Here is a 20256-nt window from a genome sequence, read left to right as displayed (position 1 = left end):
CTACCACCCACGTCTTTATCTTTTTTTTCTTTCTTTTCCTAAAGGGTATGCATATATATATATATATATATATATATATATATATATATATAGACTTGGGATCATGTGAGATCAGCCTGTTTTCGTGAGACCCGTGAGACCAGCATTTTACACGTAAACTTCACAGCAAAAATGCTGTGAAGGTGACTTTTTAAAACCTTCACAGTGTTTTTGCTGTGAAGTTTATGTGTAAAATGCTAGTCTCACGGGTCTTACGAAAACAGGCTGATCTCACGTAAACCTATATATATATATATATATATATATATATATATATATATATATGAAATATATAAATATAGGGTCGGATTTAGGTTCAGAGAAAAATCGTAAAATTGAAAATTTGACGGGTGTTTTGGTAACCGTTTATCTAAACAGTTTGTACACATGCATATAAGTAATTTCTAAGCAATATACTCAGTATGTATATGTGCATAGAAATCAAGAAACATGTTCAATTGCTTGTATGTATGCATGCTTATCATAGAGATGAACGAGTGTTCCTCAGTTTTTTATTTTATGGGATTTTTTCCTGAACCTCCCTCCCCCTCTCTCTCTTTATATATACACATACACACATATGGAGTTTCATATACAAACTCTTTAATTAATATAAATCTATAAACCAATCTTAACCTTTTCAAAATTAAAATAAATTCCGTCATCTATTTTAATTTTGAAAAGACATTCTACTACTGGAGGAACAATATCATTATATTATTATAACCATAATTATAAAAATCCTTTTTGTGGTCATGGTTATTCAAATGCGATGACTTCAGGCTACCTATAAAACAAGTGATCGAGTGATCGTCCTAGAATTAGTTGGTTTGCGTGTTGGATATTTAAATTAATAAAAAAACCAAATATTTAACATATCAGTTACATCATTAAAAGTGGGCATTGATTGTCTATTAAATAAGTCGACCATATTTTCAACCCATTTTCGACATTTAATTAATTTTTATTTTATTTTATTAGTTTGACCAATATAAAACACAATACGAATAACGAATTAACTAACTAGTTTTGATATAAATGACTTGAAATTCTCTATAATATATTATAATTATACCCAAATTAAAAAGTATATATAATTTTAATCATGTGATTAATGGTGTTCAGTATTCTTTTTTTTTTTCTTCCAAAAGTAGGTAGCATCCATAATCATAGAAATGGACATTTGTAATTTATTTTTATAAATTTTGAACCAAAAAAAAAATTATATAGATGTCGATTCGAAAAAGATGCCCATTATATGCAAATGATAGTTATGGCGATAACGATGGCGGACAGGACGGCCCGTTGACATCGTAATCAACCCAATTTACCCGTGAATTATCTTTCAACAAAATAATTTAGATATTCTTATTTATAAAAAAGTAGGTGAAATATTATTAGTTAAATTATACTCTAATTTCTAGTTATAATATTATATTATATTATAATATAAACTAATCTAATTTCTAAATTATAATATTGACTACGGTATATGATCATTACTCAAACGTTTTTTATATTAAATATTGAAAGAAAGATGTTTAAATGAAGGGTGTTCATAGGTTAGGTTGATCGGTTAACCGTAATAAATCTCAAAGTGTCAACGTTATTATTTTAGTTTATCCCAAAATAAGTATCTACTGTAATGACTTATTTTGGAACGAAGTAACACAAAGCTAGGATCAAGAAATTGAAAGAAAGTGTGCTTTACATAAACTATGGTTATTGAACCAGTGATTGTATGGTTTAAAAAGTATAAGAAAGATGTAGATCTGAAAGAGCAACATATTGGGTGTGTAAAGGATACTGGTTTCTAATCTTTTCCAAGATACATCCAAAGATCTACACAATTGGAACCGAAAGGGTGCACATGGTTAGACCTACTTATTCAACATTTTTATTCTATACACATGGTTACACATATTTATTCAACAAAAAAGCATTAGGCTCTCATTAGCTTATCATGCATAATCTACCACATGCCCCTCTTTCTATATAGTTATATATGGGGTCGGGTTTAGGAAAAAAATCCTTTAAAATTTTTAAAAACTGAGGAATATTCAGGTAAGCATTTATCTGTACGATATGAACATATACATGCAAGTAATTAAAGTTGTTTCTTGATTTCTATGCACGTGTGTATATTATACACATGTACATACTGTATAAATAAACGGTTACCAGGATGTTCCTCAGTTTTTCATTTTTTTTTTTTCCCCTTAACCTGACTCTCTCTCTCTCTCTCTCTATATATATATATATACACACACATATGTATATATATATATAGAATTTATGGAGAGAATGGATCTTCACCTTGGATCAATCTTAATTGAAGACCAATAGTAATAGGATACACCAGATCAATCTTTTTTAAAGATCAATAGTAATAGGATATTATGATACACTAGATCAATTCTCGTGAGAAATGCAATTCATAGGATACGGTAAGATTAAAAGTGATCAAGAGTCCATATTTCTTCTTATGTTTCTCATCTTAACTTCCGGTCTCACATGATCCTTCGTCTTTCTCTCTCTCTCTCTCTCTCTCTATATATATATATATATATATATATGGCTAATCATTTGAAAACACTAAGATCCAATATATCATGTGTTATTTCTTGATATAGGTTTTTCCATCAAAGACTAGGATTTAGAGTATTGATTAACATATATAATATAAAACTTTTGGTATGTTTGTTTCTTTGTGAAACTAAAAATACACGTAAAAATGTCTCATATTGTGAACCGAATAAATATGAAACAAACATATTTTTGAAACTAATATATACTAATCAATACATTAAATACTAGCCTTTGATGGAATAAAATCATGTGAAACAATATCTTAAGATAAAATCTCCCACAATTCTCACAATATATAAGGTTATCATTTGATTATGCCAACATATTTATATTATATATATATATGTGTGTGTATGTATGCATGTATGCATGAATGACTGAACTCTAACAAATTCAAGCATCTCAATGCATGAATGACTGAAATTTAACAAATTCAAGCATATGAAGGTGTGTGAAGGTAGGTGACGGTGAAAGGTCCACATTTTTTGTGAAACACCATAAATGTAAATGAGGACCCACATTTTTATGAGCCAATCAGATCAAAAATGTCTCATCCAAAGACTCAGAAGGGTTCACACTGCTCTCGCAGTAGTTTCACATTTTGAGCTTCGTGGTAAGATACTTTACGCTTACGGGGAAAAAAGGCAAGTCGAGCCTTTATTCGTGTTCGACCCCATGACACCATGTACGTCGATAACAAAATGGTCACATGGGTATGATAGATTATGACGGATGCATCTATACCCAGATGCCAAAAGTTTCATTCTTGATTGACATCCTCTATCGAAGTTTTATGGGTTCTTACTGTAACAAGAAAAAGGGGGAAAAGAAAGAATATCATCTGTTCAAATCATTATAGAGATGGAATCTTGAACACATGCCCCTTGGTGGCCTCCTCATTTCAGCACTAACAAGAATATGTCTTTTGACTCTGTTAAAATAGTCCCAAATCTCAGAAACTAGGGGGCGTTCATTTGAGAACCATAAAATTATGATAACCTTGAGAACCAGTGTATCATGGCTATTTTACATGATCTTTTTCATCTGTGGCTTGGATTTAGTGTATTGATTAACATATATTCGTTTCACAATATGAATAACTTTTATGTGTTTGTGAAACAAAAAGCACAACTAAAAAGTTTCACATTGTTATGAACCATATACATATGAAACAAACATTGTGAATCAAATATACGTCATTAATATATTAAATGTTAGCCTTAGATGAAAAACATCATATGGACAATGCCTTACAATAATAATTCTCACAGTTATCAAAGTATATGAGGTTCTCATTTGATTACGTCCCTATATATGTATACATATATATATATATGGTCCGGTTCAAATAAGAAGCTAAATATCATGAAAAGGTAAGAAAAGAAGGTTCATATGTGAATCATTGAAAAAGTCTATTTGAAAATGCATATGTGAACTAATGTTACAGATTATTCATATGGGTTCACGCATACGTTTTCAAATGGGTTTTTCAATTATTCACATATAAACCTTCTCCTCACCTTCTCCTGATATTTTAGCCTTTTTATTTGAAGTTCCCACTACATATGTGTGTGTGTGTGTATAAAACAACTTGCATTCATGTTTAAGATGATACTATTTTCAGGATAACAATAGGTTTTCATGTCAATGTGTGTGCAACAACATCACTATAAATATATTCACATTTCATTTCTTGTAAAATTGATAAATGGTACTCACATTCTTTCAGCCTCTCGAGCCGCCCCGTTTCTGGAGCCAATGAATGAATGATGATCGACCTCCCTACACGTAACAATCAGATATAGACATGAGTAATACACCACTTACTGAAAACCGAGTATCATCCACTAAAATCTTTTTTCCAAAGATTGAAAGGAACATATTCCCTTTGGTTTTCAATGAGAGATTCTCATCACAAGTTTCTTTTTTTCCAAATGCAGAAAAGGACCACAAATCCCTCAATCATTCCATTGGCCACTACAAGTATATATTTGCATTATGGGCATTGGGTAGTGCCAATGAAACCAGAAAGTTTTTAAATTATATCATTCATGATTCCAAATAAATGTAACAATTTTCAAATATAACACATTTTATAAATAATTTTTCAATATCCTTTTCCTTCGATTTTGTTATCAAGTAGAAATCATTACACTCTTTATAGTACATAAAAAATATATACAAAATGAAACATAATTGCTAGCAAGCAAAATCGCAGTAGTCATGATACAGGAAAAAGGAAATTTAAAGTTTCAATGAAAACATGACGAATTTGGTCATTAATATGCATACCAAAAGCAAAGAAGTTGAAGCTTTTGCAGTACAGAACAGATTTTGCACAAGTTCTTCAAAGAACACAGGGCGAATAGCATTCTCAAGCCATTATAGTTGGCATGATATACTTCTAAAAAATGCAAAACAAGCATTAAACTTTGTATGTATGCATGAAAAAAGCATTAAGTTGGCAAAATTGCGTAAAATTAATCATCATACTCACTAACTTTTGGTGCAATCACAAGAGCATTAGCCATGAAGACCTGCAATTGCAATGGGTCTCGGGGTTTCTGGTAGGCTTGATTACCATATAAATGCTGAATGAACACCTTCAAAGAATGGATGTTGTTTGATCCTCAGTGGCTCCTCTTGTGTACGCCAATCTGTGGCTCTGTGATGTTGTTCTTTCGCTAGAAGGTCTCTTATCGGATCCTGGTCCTGGGTATGGCTAAAAAACAGGGGTGGAGACCAGAAACTATGCAACGGTTCAAGGAAGATGCAACTGATGTCTATGCCTACCGAAAGCATGATCTTAAGAACAAAATAACAGACAATAAGCACACCTCCTCAGCAGATTTCCATCAGGAAGCACGATTTCCTCTCTCAGCTGAGTATACGAAAATAGACACAATTCTTACCCCCCCCCCCCCCCCCCTAGCCCAGAGCAGCAAGTTGGTCCAATAACCTCAATATCAGTTTAAAATCATCGTGGAAGTTATTGGTAGCCCACAACTTTGAGCTTATAAGGAGCTCACAGATCTACCTTTTCTATCCATGTGAGACGGGTTATTACATGTATCCTCACAACCAACCACTTCAAGAATCTGAATTGTATGAATACAGATACATGAAGATTAACACAATTCTCTGATGATATTCATATCGACGCTACACAGTCCTGACTGAAGCTAGAAAAGCCAACGGCATGCCCTGTTGATGGGGGTAGAACAATTTGTAGCTTCTTGATCATCTGGTTGAGCTTTTTTAGTTTATCCTCGTCACCCATCTCTATCAAATACTTCTCTAAAACACGAAAACATGTTTTACTTAAATGCCTCCCTCGCTCAAGAATCTGTAGAGAGCACTCAAAAGCTTCATCTACCCTCCCATGAGAGCACAAACTTCTCAATAGAACATCCATGGCATGACTGTGTGGACAATACCCGCTCTCAACAAGGTACCTCCAAAAACCCAAGGCCTCGTCAACCTTATGATTTTTGCAGAAATGTTGCATTAACATTACTACTGTTGGCATTTTGGGGACAAACTTTTTACTGATCATCTTGTGATAGAGCTCTAAAACACCATCAATTCCACTTGATTTCATTGATCCCAAGAACATTGTGTGAAATGTAACGTTATCATGAAGAAGATTATTCTCTTCCATTTCATCCATCAATCTAGTTGCAGACTTCATGTTACCTGATCGGATGAAAGCATTCATCAAGGCATTGTATGCACCAGAATCTGGCACTAAGTTTCTCTTTGGAATTTCATCAAATAGCTGTTGTGCGTTGGTTGTATTTTGAGCAATCCCTGCTCCATGGATCAAAGTGGTTATTGTCTGTAACGTGGGAAAGCAGTTCACTTGTTCCATTTCTTCAAGAAGCCTTAACCCATCCGCAAAACGACCTCTTTTGCAGTAAGAATCAATTATGATGTTAAAAGTTATGGTGTCGGGTTTAAAACCTCTCCGAATCATCTCATGGTAGAAAAGTTCAACAGAAGTAACATCACCAGATTCTTTAAATCCCAGGAGCAAAATATTCATTGTTTTGGTGGTGGGCGAGAATCGAGAATATAGCTTATTGAATACCGATTTAGCTTCCTTCATTTGCCTCTGTGTGCAGAATGCTCGAAGAAGAAGATTGAATTCGTCCGTACCAAATTGCTTCCCATCAGATAGCTTACCCTCCAACTTCTCAAATGCTTGTAGGGTTTCTTCAAAAGACTGGAACTTTGCAATTCTTGACAACATGATACTCATCGATTTCAGGCTAATCAAGGAAGGGTGTGTTTTCTGAATTTCTTCTATCAACTCCCAGGCCTTACTAAAATAGCGCATTCGGGTTAATATATGAAGTGTCTTTTCAAACGCATCTGAACTGGGACAGAATTCGGAACACTGGAGGGAGAATTTAAAGAATTCAAATGCTTTAAGGCCATTAGAGTGGGTTGCAAAGAGACGGCCAAGAACATTTTCCACAAAAGAAGTTGAAATGATAGCAGAAGGGATAACTTGGGCAAATGTAGGACGAATGGGTTGATCAGGAAAAGGATGGTCATTGATGATTTTGGTAATTCTCTTAATTTCAAACTCCAAATCTGAAGAATAAAATCGGAAACCAATGCCGACTAATAATGTAAGCTGTTGAGGACGTTGAAGAAGCTGACTGAATCTTCCTAGGAAGGGCATAATCTTAAACAAATCAAGAAATAATATCAGTAACTAGTTCAACAAATCAACAGCATATCAATAAAACTCAAATTGCCAGCTAAAAATTTAGCAAGCAGCCATAGATAAAAACTAAAACTCAGTAGAAAACCAAAGGCTTAATCAAACTAAAATGTTGCAACAGTCATTGTAGCCAGCATAAGGATGTTGCCTATGACTTACAGAATACCAATTAAATTTTCAAAAACAGTCGATTGAACAGCATAATGATGTGGTGATCGTAACTACTTCACATAATAACCATGAACTATGAATAAATTCAAGAATTAACAAAGATAAGTGCAGAATGGTGGTGTCGTGTTGAAAGGTGCATAAAAGACGATCATCAAAATCTCATGTTATGTATAGAGTTGGTTTTTAGTTAAATGTAGGCAAATCTTGTATGCACCACTTAAGCTGTTGAAATAAAGAAATCTAGGAGCTTCAATCCATCACAATCCACTTAACTAGAGAAAATGGTGTCATTGCTGACACTGAGAAGGGTAAAAAACTAACTAGAAAGGAACCCGAACCGGTAAAAGCTGCTCGAGCAACTTTAGTCCATCATGATCAAACGAATCAAAGTACATCGTAACAATCAGAAGTCGACAGGTTGAGTGATAATATCGCAGTTGAAGGAGTAAGTACCTGAAATTTCTCAACTGTCTGGTGAATGCCTTGAGTAGATTCGCAAGCAACCTCGTCGTACGTCTTTTTGAGCAAACAATTCTTCGGAACGTCTACCTTGTTCTTGTTATTTGGGGGTTAGGGCTTCCAAATTTTCAATACACGGGTTATTGGGTAAAAAAAGCCCCAATTCCTTGTAAAAATAATTTATTAATTTATTTTGATGTGTCATTTAGTAATGAACATTTTAATTAATGTTTCCATAAACAGCTTATACTAATATTAAATCGATAATAAAAAAAATTTGAAAAAATTAAACCATTCTAACTTATAATAAATTAATAAGAATTTCTGTAGAAAAACATAAGTTTTTTCAAATAATCAATCTCAAACAACAAATGATACTCCCTAACTTACACCATGTGTAATTATTCCGCCTTTTAAATAACACATTTACACTTGATATTGATAATAGAGATAAAAACTTTATCCATTTCATAATTAGGCAAAGGATCGTGTGAGAATGAAAATTATGATGAGAAACGTAAGAATGGATTTGAACTTTGCTTACTTTTAATTTCATGTTCATCCATGAATTACATTTTAGAAGAAAACCGATCTGATGCATCTCGATACACCTCGTTAGTGTTGACATTCAATTAGAATTGATTCAAGATAGGAAACTTTTCTTACGATTCTCACCGAAACTCAACCTTTCATAATTAAGGGTTGAATAGGAAAATGAGAAACTTACTTTCGAGAAAAATTAAGACAAACTTATTTTAGGACCGAGGCAATAATGGCAAAACTTGTTTGACCAGTTCGGCTTTGAAATTTGTCAATGAAAACTTACACGAGTTTGGTTTGGCTAATGATGTTTTGCATATACCGTTCAATAAAATACCATGCAGTTTGACACTTTCGCATAATTTCAGTTTGTATATTTTCATAAGGCAAATTGCATGAAAATGTAATATACTTTATCTTGATTCCTATTTTGAAAAACATACTTTCAAAACTTTCATATTAGTACCTGAGATGTAGAATCTCAAACATTTAAATACCTAATTTCTTTGTTTAACCATTTATCGGTTACTATGGTGACATGTTGTTGACCAGTTTGATTTGCTTTTGAATTACTCAAATGGCCGTATATTTTTTTTCCATATATTAATTTTTATACATTTTTTTAATTAATTAATGCAAACATCATAAACCATACAGAATCACATCTACGGTTTGGATTGTGATTTGGAAAAAATGATCAAACGGCTTACAGTTTTGTTACGAAACCAAGCACACTCTTGTATAAAATAGCATAGTTCAGTAATTCTCAAACTTCCCAAAAATTATGAGCACCGATTTTTCTTTATTCATATTTTACATGAAAATTGAAGTCGACCTTCCAAACTTCTAATAACATGCATAGCTGCAACTTCTCCCAATCAGAATAAGTTGAATCCAGTCATCCAGAGACACTCAAAAGGGATGTGGTGGAAATCTCTTCTCCGGGGGTTCAAATCTAGTTACCACCTGGGGTCCTTGTAGCCATGAAGGTTCACCTGGATGCGATGACACCAAACCATTCGTGGTTGCCCGAGGATTAGTTGATGCACATCAGCTGGCCCAGATACCCACGGTACCCAAAAAGAAGACTTCCATAAAGGAAAAAAAATGTACATTCCACATGACTAAATACATTGGCAAATACTCACCATCTTTTTACTACAAAGAACAAACATTTGGCTACAACACCCTTACCTTCTTTATATGTTGGCAACTTCAGATACACATGTCTGCAAAACCCTTTTCAAAACAAAATCTGCAGTTGACTTGAGCTACCCCAGCAACTCGAACTTGGTTGCAGCAACAATAATACAAAGGTCAAGCAAATATATTAAACATCCTTTTAACTTACCAGAGGGTCATTGACCAATGGTCCCAGGGTTCCCAGTAGAGCCCAGCCTCCCAGAAGGTTGGAGGTTCAAACCTCACCAAAGACAAAGAAGTGTGCGAGTATTTGTGGTATATAAATATTATACACTTCAAAAAACATCCTTCGACTTGTATATGTAAATGCCATGAACCAGTACGACCAATTAATGAGAATATCTACTTTCCTCATGCTTACTTTCCGAACCTGATGGAGCTAGCTCATTGGCCAAAGGAAAACTGTCAATCAATCTACAGACGACGTCGAATTAGCCTGGTTCTTGAACCATATTCACTAACTAAGCCTCCCAAGAGGGTCAAAACCGTACGACACTGGTAACTTCTCAAGAGTACAACTTATAGTGATAAAACAATAAATGCAAATCCATGAATGCTATGGGGTACCCAAAAAGCTACAAAAACCTGAAGTGATAACTAGGAATGAATCCGAACAAACTTTCACAAAAGCTAGTAATGTAAAGTCAATCTACATTGTCTTATAACCAAACATAAATAAATTACCCTACAAGGGTCCATAACAAAGAGGTCTAAATAGTAGTTATCGATCGTCAGCCTGTCATATAACCAAACATAAATAAACAGTCTATGGGTTTATCTAGAAAAAAAGCATAATGAAGAAACCACCAAATTCTTGGATCTCTTAGAGCTTCTTCACTTGCGAAAGTAGGAGCAGCTTCTACCTCTAGTGCTGAGGAAGCCTAAGATGCCAAAACTATATGATACTTATGGGGAACTCCTAGAGCAAGCACGAACGAATCACATTTCTCTATCTTGCATAAGGGTGGTACCGACTACTGCCACTATAGCCTCCTCCCCTGCCATATAGACTGCTTGCTCCTCCATAACTAGAACCTGGACCAGAATCATAACCCCCACCATAACCAGGACCCCCGTAGCCATACCCTTCACCTCTGCCATAACCCCCTAGACCACTTCCACCATAACCACCACCATAACCACCCCCATAGCTACCGAAGCGACTACCATAACCAAGAGATGGTTCACCACGGTAACCACCTAGGGTGCTATCTCCAAAATCTCCATAACCACCAAAATCACGACCACCGCTACCATACCCGCCATACCCACCAGGTCTTCCAAGACCTCCAGGTGTTCTATAAGAAGGAGGTCCATATCCACCATCAAAACCATCATATGAGCGGCCAAATCCACCAAATTCATCTGAGAAAGAACGTGCCCTAGACCTGCTACCAAATGAAGGAGGTGGGTGGTTTGGGGCTTTCTTTGGCTCTGCTTTCTTGATCTCCACCTACAACAAAGCAACTTAGTCAACCTAGTTTTAGCTGCGCACAAACTATAATTAGAGTCCTTCCTCGAAAACTTATACCTGTACCCTAAATTAGTCATATAACAAATTTAAGATGGTGTTATATAAGTGGTGCACTATTGTTAAATAAAAGCAGGAAAAAAAATACTGAATGAGCCCATGGTTGACAAAAAAAAAACACAACTGACAACTGCTTCCGAGTATAACCTTTTTTGTATTTGTATTTATAAGAATTTTCACTGAGAACCAAGTAACAAGACTCACCTGAGTACCATCCATATCAATCATGTTTCCATTGGATAACAATTCATCAACAACTTCCTCACTATCAAATATAACAAACCCAAACCCACGCGAACGGTCTGTGCCATGATCACGTATAATCTGGTGCTCCGCCACCTTCCCATGCTTGGAAAAGAAATTCTTGAGCTCATCTAAACAAATGAGGATCATCATATAAATATTTTACCATGTGTACAGATAAAGTTTCATACACTGCATGCTTGCATTGGATTAAAATGTATATTCATTGTGTACCTTCAGTAAGTGTGGTTGGAATACCTCCGACAAATATCTTCTTTGTTTTAAAATCCTTTGAATGAGCAGATCCTCTCGGGATTGTTCTCTTGATCTCAACCTAAGACAACCCAGAAGTTATCACAGCACCAGATGCAATATACGAATAAGTTGTTAATATAGTAACAACTTCACAAATTATCTTACCTCCTTCCCGTTAAAGACATGGGTATCCTCAATAACCTTGTCTACCACTGAAGGATCAGCATATGTGATGAATCCAAACCCCCTAGGTTGCCCAGTATGACGATCTTTCATTATCACAGAATCAGTAATATCTCCATACTTCGCAAAGTGGTTATTGAAAGCATCTATGGTTCATAAGAAACAAAAACAACTCAGTACAAGCATCCAACCAACAATATAAGTTTCTAAAGCTAAAAGTAATTCAATTGAGTTGCAGTGCCTGCTCCATCCCCCTATGAAAGGAACAAATCACTAACATTTAAGATTTCATGAACATACCATGTTCATTCCATGTTCAGAAATTATGCTGCAGGACATTTAATTAATTCCGGTGCACTAGATATAAAGTTCACATTCATGACATAAACCCCATGAAAAGCAAGTGCTTCATAGTCAGCTGTCAAGCAGACCAATCTAGAATATTTGTTACATCAAGGATTCCTTTGATTGTTGTAAATTATCCAACTTGGTCTGTTGATTTTCATGGTGAAGTGTTCCACATCAATGACATGGATTTCATGCAATCTCACAGGGAACCAAATGAAACTTTCGCCCTTGAACAATAATAATAATAATAAACAAAATGCAGATACAAAAATATTGGAAATTGGTAACCGCACATCAATTTCAATAGAAAGGCAAAAAAGAACAAAAAACCACGGACTACGAATTATTTGAATGAAAACCTAATTTTTCCAGAGTAAAAAAAGTAAAGATGATAACAACAACCCTTCATACATCTGCTCCAAATTGAAAACTAAACAATCAAAGCAACAAATACAGAAAGAGAGAGAAGTCTCACTGTATTGAGTATCTTTTGGTAAGCCTCCGATGAAGATTTTCCTGCAATCGTGAATCAAATTAAGATAACAAATTAAACGTCAAGATAAATAAAAAAACACGTAATCGAATCATGGAAAACGAACCCAAGGCTTGCACCATCGCCAGAGTGGGGATTATCACTCTTCGATTTCGATCCCATCGTCTGAATCTGGAAACCTTCTTAACAACGAATCAACAAAACCTAGGGTTTTCAATCGAAATTTAACGGGGGGAACTGTGTCGGTAAGAATAGGGAATTTGTTGTTGAAGGGATGTGGCGCATACGCATTTAAGGTGGAAGCGGAAATGTAAACGTATCGATATTGACAATTTGACCCCCTATCTAATTGCGATATTACACTTGAGGAACCATACTTTATAAAAACTACGTATTTGGTCCTAAAGTTATATTATATTAAGTTTTGACCCTAACTTCTAGTTTTCCTCCTTCCATATTGTACCATATGAAAAAGCGTCCTATGGTTTTTCAAGTTTTTCAAGAGAAAGTGGTTGTTTACTTGTTAATAGTTTTATTAAGAGTAAGTCTTTGAATCGTTAAAAAAATAAATTTTGTTTGGTAAAAAAAATGTTTTTTAATGATTCTAAAACCCTCTTAATGATTTTGTATCTTGGGTCCCCCTTAACCATTCAGCACCCTAATTTCATTCTGTACTATATGATAAATCATTTAATCATTCTGACAACTAAATCATTTATCAACTGTCAAACAGTCCCAAAGTATATAATATTGTGATTTCTTGTAAGGGGCGAAGGAATCCTTGGCGGATTTAAGGAGCCCATTTAGTTAAAATTAAAAAACCAATGAATTTTAATTTAAAATAATAGTAAATTGTCGATATTTATTACCAATATTAAAAATCAAATATATTTATAATTTAATAATAAATATATACTTATTTATAAACAAAATATATACATATATTAAATAACATACAAAATTAGTCGGTTTCGGATTGAAGACGGGTAATGTCATCCATGATCCTGCTTCAGGTATGAAAACAACTCCCCATCCCCATCTCGTTATCCGTCAAACTTGGAATCCCCGCCTCGTTAAGGTCGGGTACTCGTTCCAACATGTAAAATTTTCATCTCTATTACTATGAATCCAGGTGTCGTCAAAGCCATTGTAGATTCACATGCAGTGACTCTACACTGTTTATAGTCATTTCAGGATTAATCGATGCATATGAACTGACCTAAAAACCCACAGTTACCTGAAACAAAGTATTGTTTTTGTATGGTTAAAATAAAAATAAAAAATTATGTGAAATGTGGGCTCATTTTGCAATGACGTGGCATTCTCCATGCTTACCTGTATCATCACCACACCATGCATGGCTATGGCCGCACAACACCATCACCGTCAGTTTTCCCAAATTCCCATCTCTATTGTCACCTTCATCGTCCATTCCTTCTATAAATCAATCTGATTCCCCAAAAAAACGACTCAATCTCCTCCACCAAATTCTCCGATCATCCCAAAAAATGTTCCGACCAACCACCGCCACCATCAAAACCGACCCACCACCGGAAATCCACACCAAACTCCGACCACCACACGAAACCGACATGGAAACTTCCTCCCTCACCGCCGACCCTCAGGTACGTCTCGCGCTCTACATCGCAATGGCCCACGCCGGCGTCGCGTTCGCCATTTTTGTTCTTTATGGTTTAAGTAAAGTTCTCGATATTTATCTCCGGCCATTGTTATGGGCCGTTATCTGTTCAATCCCTCTTCGTGGAATCCAACAAACCCTAGTTTCGTTTTGGTCGGAGCCCTTGAAATCCGGTCTAACCGACACCATTCTCGCCGTACCCACCTGCACATTTAGGGCTTTCATCAGCACCATTGTTGAGATCACCGAGCTTTTCTTGAAAATAATCGGCCATCCAAGAAGAAGATTTCCTCAACGGAGAAGACGAAGTGGGTTTTCGATGGTGTTACGTAGATTAGTTTCTTTATGGATTTTTGTTATGGCGTATGAACAATTTGGTGGTCTTGGTGCTACCTCTTTGTTGATTTTAGGGTTTATGTTTACATCTAGTAATATGGGTTGCACCATGTCTGTTGTTGAGACTTTTAGAAGCTACAGTTTTAAGAGATCTCCATATAGTTCATTTCTAACAAGAGGGATCTTGAAAAGATTGGAAACCATTGTTGCAATTGGGTTGATTATGGGGATGATTGTGGGTACATTGCTTATAAGTTTGTTCTTTTCTTATAAGATTGGAGTTGAGGGTAGAGATGCGGTTTATTCGATCAAGTTACGAGTCGAAGAGAGCAATTACGCTGAGAAAATGGGGGTGAAACAATGGATGGCGGAGAATAACGTGAGCGAAATGGTGGCGAATTACACGAATCAGTTTTACGGGACTGTTTACGAACATATCGATAGTTTAGCGGTGCAGTATAACATGACGGAGATCGTTGAGGAAATGAAACATATAATGGCGGAACGATCGACGAATTCTTCGGCGCCTGCGACTGAGTTGGAAGCCCCGAATCCGTTTGCCGAAAAGATTTTGAGCTTGAGAAGAAGGGTGACAAATCAAGAATGGTCGGAGATTTATCCGGAGGTTAACGCTTTGTTTAAAGAAGTGTTGATTAGTCGGGAGGATATAACCGAAAAGGCGAAAGCGATGGCTTTTCAAGGAAAAGATGTGATTCACCGAGTGTTAGAGAGCGGTCACTCGATCTTGGGTGGTAGTACGCGGTTGATTCTTGTGATACTCGAATCGATTTTAACTGGAGCCGCGGGTTTGTTTAGTTTTCTTTCGCAATCGATGGTTTTCATATGGGTTTTGTACGCTCTTATAACATCACATTCGAGTGGGGTGACGGAACAGGTTATGTGTATGATTCCAATATCGAAATATGCTCGAACACGATGTGTTGAAGTGCTCGATAAAGCGATTTCCGGGATTCTTTTGGCGACGGTCGAGATTTCTTTCTTTCAGGGTTGTTTGACTTGCCTTTTACTCAGATTATTCAACATACATTTTTTGTATATGTCGACTTCAATGGCGATGGTTAGCCCGTTCTTCCCGCTGCTGCTGTATTATTTTGCAACGATTCCGGCAGTGTTGCAGTTGGTGCTCGAAGGGCGATACTTGGTAGCGATTTGCTTGCCGATTATCCATGTTCTACTAATTGACTATGGTGTTAGTGAGATTCTAGAGGCGATACCTGGCCACAATCCGTATCTCACCGGGCTTAGTATCTTTGGTGGAGCGGCATTGTTTCCGAATGCACTTGAGGTAAATAACATTAAGTATCATGAAAATTTGTGGAACCCCGTTAGATCGAGTACTTCAAAAGAGAAGGGAGATCTCAATATATATTGAGAAGAAATGATTCATGTTTAGCTGATGTGGGACTCTTTAACACTCCCCATCCAACGTCGCAGAGGTTAGACGGGCATAGAATACCCCAAAGTGTAGATTGCGGGCTAAATGATTATAGATTTTCCTAAAGTCGTAGACCTTGGATCTGATACCATGTGAGAGTATGAAGAACTCCGTTAATGGGTCCTAGTTAATGGGTCCTACTTATTCTCAAGTGGCATTAGAGCAAATCTACCAATCTAGGAATTTGACGCTTTGGGGCAGTCTGTACTCGTCTAGCTCGCTTTCTAGTACAATTTGGACCCAATTAGCCTCTATTGGGAGGGGTGTGTAACATCATTGACTTGAACCAATTTTCTTGGAATCTTTTTTTTTTGCTCAAGGGCCATTTTGAGGTTCTACATATCCTGAACAATATACATAGTTTCATGATGATGAACTAATGGCTTTTTTTGCGGTTTATATGAACGTGTAGGGAGCGATAATGGGGCCGCTGATATTAACGGTCGTGATTGCTCTGAAGGATTTGTATGTGGAATTTGTTTTGGATGAACCAAAGGAAATCAAAACGGCATAGGATCAGAGTTGCATCTGAAGGCTTGTAAGATATTCGATAAGCCACGAACGTTTTGCAGCAAGAGTATGAAGAAACCGAATGTATGTGTATGTACGTATACGGCGTTTAAAAGCATTGTTACTTGATGTTGTTTCTTGAAATATATAGATTCAGATGGTGTAAGGTTGATTTTTGTGCATGTGTAGAGGTTACTTGGGTTCCAACTTTTATAAAAATACATGATAACTGTACCAAATAAGGTTCAGGGGCTTATTAACCTCTTGTGCACATTATCTATTTGTATAGATTGGAAAGGTTTTTGTTTGAGATAGAGTTTTTTCATTAATGGAAGAAGTATGTTTTTAATTGGGAGGGGCATATTTAAAAGAAAAAGCTAGGCTTTTTACATAAAGCTCCCTCGTTGAATAATAAGTCATTTTCTATATCATTAAGTCATTGTCAAACAATGATATATAATTGATTGAATAAGTTGTAAGTGGCCTTCGGTGTACCAAATACAATGTTAAAGAACTATTGTGATGCGTTCTGTTTTGGAAAAGCAAATAGAAAGACCCAAGCTTTTTAGTCTTCTTGGGTCTTTCATTCGGGCCCTATTGGGGAACCTTGTCCCGTGGGCTAATGCGTATAAGCTTGGGTACCAATCCAGTCCATGTGCCGGCTTGGCATCTGGACTGGGATTTATCATAGAAGTGGGTGTTTTCATAAGGAAGCCGTCGAAGGTTTTCCACAATTTGAGATTTGGCCGTATAAGTTCTCTAAAAGGAGTATTAAGATCCACATTCTACACAGAAAAAGCGCAAGTGAAAGACCTTCCATGAGATAGAATGGGAATTTCAACCGTGAGTTCCTGAATGATTCCCAGTCTTTCTCTACTGTCAACTCGACGTCGTCGTCACCTTCAAGATAAGGGTTGAAAAAGAGCCCGACCAGGCTTCGAGCTCACCAGGGCAGGCTTTTTTGAGCCATGCAAGGGCCAAGCCTGGTCTGAGTTTCGGGCTAGTTATTTTGTGCATCTCTACCTATGTACATGTAATCATGCATTTCTTTCATTCACATTAGTCATTTAATTGGAAAGTCATATGATAATAGATCATCCCAGATGAGGCTACCATCATTACACAAATTGGTAACTTAAAAGCACATAACATAGCATTAATACAATGACACCCAACTTAAGAATTTGTACAGAAACAAGATGTTCTAAAGAAAGCAAGAAAAACATTTATAGAAACAGTGTTTTGGATTCTGCTTCCCATTGGCACTTTGTAGACAAACAAAGTGGAGTTACTTCATGTATTTTTGAAGAAATTTCCGATGGAAGTCACTACGAATAGTGTCATTGATAAAGCGCTTTTGAGGTTTGTTTTCTCCACGAGCCTGGTTCTTGAAAACGACATCATCATCCCACCTGAAATGGTTAACTTCAGAATCAATGAAACGGAGCAAATGGAATTTCCAAAAAAGAAATTTACAGAAACAGATTGCAACCAACCTTCGTTTAACATTGAAGGACGTTGTTGCATTATTAAGCAACGGGTTCCCTCTTATCAATTCCGCTTCTTTAAGTTTAAGCTCCTCTTCTTGTTCTTCACGTTCCTGAACAAAACCAGATTCATGTTCATACACTCGATCCGTCCCAAAATAAGCATCCCAAATAGAAATGGCATACCGTTTTAGTCATGCATGATTATTACACTTTTTGGTTAACCAAATGACAGCTTTACCCTTAATTTATTTATCGTATCTAACTCTTAAATATTTGTATAGTAACTGATGGTAGATTTGGAAATTTGGTCTCTTTCTGAAATTGGTCACTCCCTCCGTTCCAAATTAGTATCCATAGTAGAAATGGCAAGGAGTCTTAGACATGCATGATTATTACATGTTTTAATCAACCAAATGAAACTTTACCCTTAATTAATTTATTCATCTTATCAACTCTTAAATATTTGTTTAGTAATCAAGGGTAGATTTGGAAATTTGGTCACTTTCTGAAATTGGTTCCGTCCCAAAATAAATGTCCACAATGAAAATGACACACAATTTTAAGAATGTGCAATTATTACCCTTCTAAATTAACTATATGACACTTTTACCCTTGAAAACATACTTTTGAAAGCTGACACTTATTTTGGCAAAAACTAAAATAGTAACATGGGCATTTAATTTGGGACGGAGGGAGTAAGAAGCAAGGGGCAAATAAAATGAGAACCAGGAAAAAGTTGAGAACCAGTTTCACATGTGAAACATACAGTGTCGTTTCATATATGAAATAGAATTGTTTCAATATGTGAAACAATCCTAGCCTAAAATGGTCCTTATGGTTCACAACATTTTTTCCCTAAGAAACAAAATATAAGATTCTCCGGTTAACAATCCATTACTAAATACTAAAAAGACATAAAATATCAGCAAAACAACACAGAAAGAAAGCATTATCAGGTAATGTCTGAAACCTGCTAAAAAGAACAAAAGTACACGGGTGCGACATACTAGCACTGATGCATTGGATCCCATCAGAATTCTGCACTTAAGTTAAGAACAAAAATATATAGATTACGCATATAGTAAAGAGGTAACTCACTTTGCGCAGTTTCTCTTCTGCTCTTTCCTTCTTTATTTGTTCAAGCTCTGCTAGAAGTGCTTCAGTGTCATCCTCATCATCATCATCATCATCACTAACCATGAAGTGTGAAAGGTGAGTAATATTGCAAAAGTCGGGAATCTGATACCAGAAGATGGTCTTCGTGCAGTAAAAACAACAAAAGGAAAAAAAGAGAAGAACCTATACAGCACCAGTTCAGACAACTTTAAGTCGTCGCCTTTTGGAAGCCATACTGTTTGAAGTACATTTCAGCCATGTTGTTTGAGCTCCGTTCCATAGATGCTACCTTTTTTTCAATACTATGGTATCTAACCCTTTGGCCCAAGTAGTGCAAAGGTCCATGCAAACTACCCTCTCCATGTGGCATGGGCAAGCTTAAAACCAAACCAAACCTAACATTCCAGTATATCCCACCCAATGGTACCATGAGACGGGCTGTTTAAAAAGAAATCCAGCTTACAAAAGAGAAAGGGGCTATTTGATTCGTTTTCCATTAAGTCATGTAGGGATAAATGTATGTGTGGATTAATCTGTATATTGACCAAGAAATTTTGTTTGGAAGGGTTTTCTAGTAAATGGAAGGAGAATGTTATACAATGGTTTGTTGGGGGAAGGGGGGAGGGGGCAGGTTTGGTAAAAACTTGGCTTTCTGCATACAGCTCCCCCTAGAAGCTTACCGAATAAGTCAATTTCTATATCAGTAAGTCACTACCAAACAGTCATATATAGCTACCGAATAAGATGAGTCCCATTAAGCTGCTAACAAACAGGTCCAAAGAAACATATCTAAAAAGCACATTGAAAGAGAAAGACCACATAAAGCAACAAAATTACCAAGGAAGGTAAATAGCATAACAAGATAAAGAGTATACTAGGAACAGAGGACCAAGGAAACTCCCTACCTCAACACAAGAAACCAC

The 20256-nt window shown here is 36.0% G+C and overlaps 4 protein-coding genes and 1 long non-coding RNA gene across 11 annotated transcripts in view; 1 reads left to right on the top strand and 4 right to left on the bottom strand.

Moving 5' to 3' along the window:
* Positions 1-4849: 4849 nt before the first annotated feature.
* Positions 4850-5535, bottom strand: LOC112501228. Of its 2 annotated transcripts, none has more exons than XR_003067436.1 (2): positions 5126-5535; positions 4850-5032 (listed from the first exon to the last, which is right to left on the bottom strand). It is a non-coding gene; the product is annotated as an uncharacterized LOC112501228 (long non-coding RNA). The 2 variants fall into 2 exon arrangements; XR_003067435.1 differs by having other exon boundaries at positions 5130-5535.
* Positions 5536-5574: 39 nt separating this feature from the next.
* On the bottom strand, positions 5575-8077 carry LOC112501128 (pentatricopeptide repeat-containing protein At3g61360). Its single transcript, XM_025104792.1, has 2 exons — positions 7985-8077; positions 5575-7321 (listed from the first exon to the last, which is right to left on the bottom strand). The coding sequence occupies exon 2, from the start codon at positions 7316-7318 to the stop codon at positions 5780-5782; it is 1539 nt and encodes a 512-aa protein (XP_024960560.1). The 5' UTR covers positions 7319-7321; positions 7985-8077; the 3' UTR covers positions 5575-5779.
* Positions 8078-9249: 1172 nt separating this feature from the next.
* On the bottom strand, positions 9250-13069 carry LOC112501156 (heterogeneous nuclear ribonucleoprotein 1). 2 transcript variants are annotated; one of them, XR_003067427.1, is made up of 7 exons: positions 12893-13069; positions 12769-12809; positions 11928-12091; positions 11742-11841; positions 11469-11638; positions 9725-11186; positions 9250-9525 (listed from the first exon to the last, which is right to left on the bottom strand). XR_003067427.1 is itself a non-coding variant. In XM_025104826.1 (6 exons), exons 1-6 carry the CDS (start codon positions 12946-12948, stop codon positions 10683-10685), a joined length of 1035 nt encoding a protein of 344 aa, XP_024960594.1. In that variant the 5' UTR covers positions 12949-13069; the 3' UTR covers positions 9250-10682. The 2 variants fall into 2 exon arrangements, 1 of the variants encoding a protein (XP_024960594.1); XM_025104826.1 differs by having other exon boundaries at positions 9250-11186.
* A 1225-nt stretch (positions 13070-14294) lies between these two features.
* On the top strand, positions 14295-16731 carry LOC112500384 (transmembrane protein 245-like). Its single transcript, XM_025103869.1, has 2 exons — positions 14295-16067; positions 16630-16731. Exons 1-2 carry the CDS (start codon positions 14295-14297, stop codon positions 16729-16731), a joined length of 1875 nt encoding a protein of 624 aa, XP_024959637.1.
* Positions 16732-17775: 1044 nt separating this feature from the next.
* The window catches only part of LOC112500713 (protein CWC15 homolog), a 5813-nt gene continuing 3332 nt past the window's right edge, over positions 17776-20256 (bottom strand). For 3 of the 5 annotated variants that reach the window (XM_025104274.1, XM_025104272.1, XM_025104273.1), the window contains 3 exons: positions 19316-19406; positions 18224-18327; positions 17776-18139 (listed from right to left, as the gene is read on the bottom strand). In XM_025104274.1, the coding sequence (XP_024960042.1) occupies positions 18016-18139; positions 18224-18327; positions 19316-19406 (319 nt within the window). In that variant the 3' untranslated portion in view covers positions 17776-18015. Of the gene's footprint in view, positions 18140-18223; positions 18328-19315; positions 19410-20256 lie in introns of all 5 variants that reach the window. The other 2 variants (XM_025104271.1, XM_025104270.1) reach the window with 1 other exon arrangement.

The sequence above is a fragment of the Cynara cardunculus genome, assembly GCF_001531365.2.
Source record: "Cynara cardunculus var. scolymus isolate 2C chromosome LG 17, CcrdV1, whole genome shotgun sequence".
NCBI lineage: Eukaryota > Viridiplantae > Streptophyta > Magnoliopsida > Asterales > Asteraceae > Cynara > Cynara cardunculus.
The sequence above is the reverse complement of the archived record's forward strand: the minus strand, read 5'-3'. Positions and strand labels throughout refer to the sequence as shown.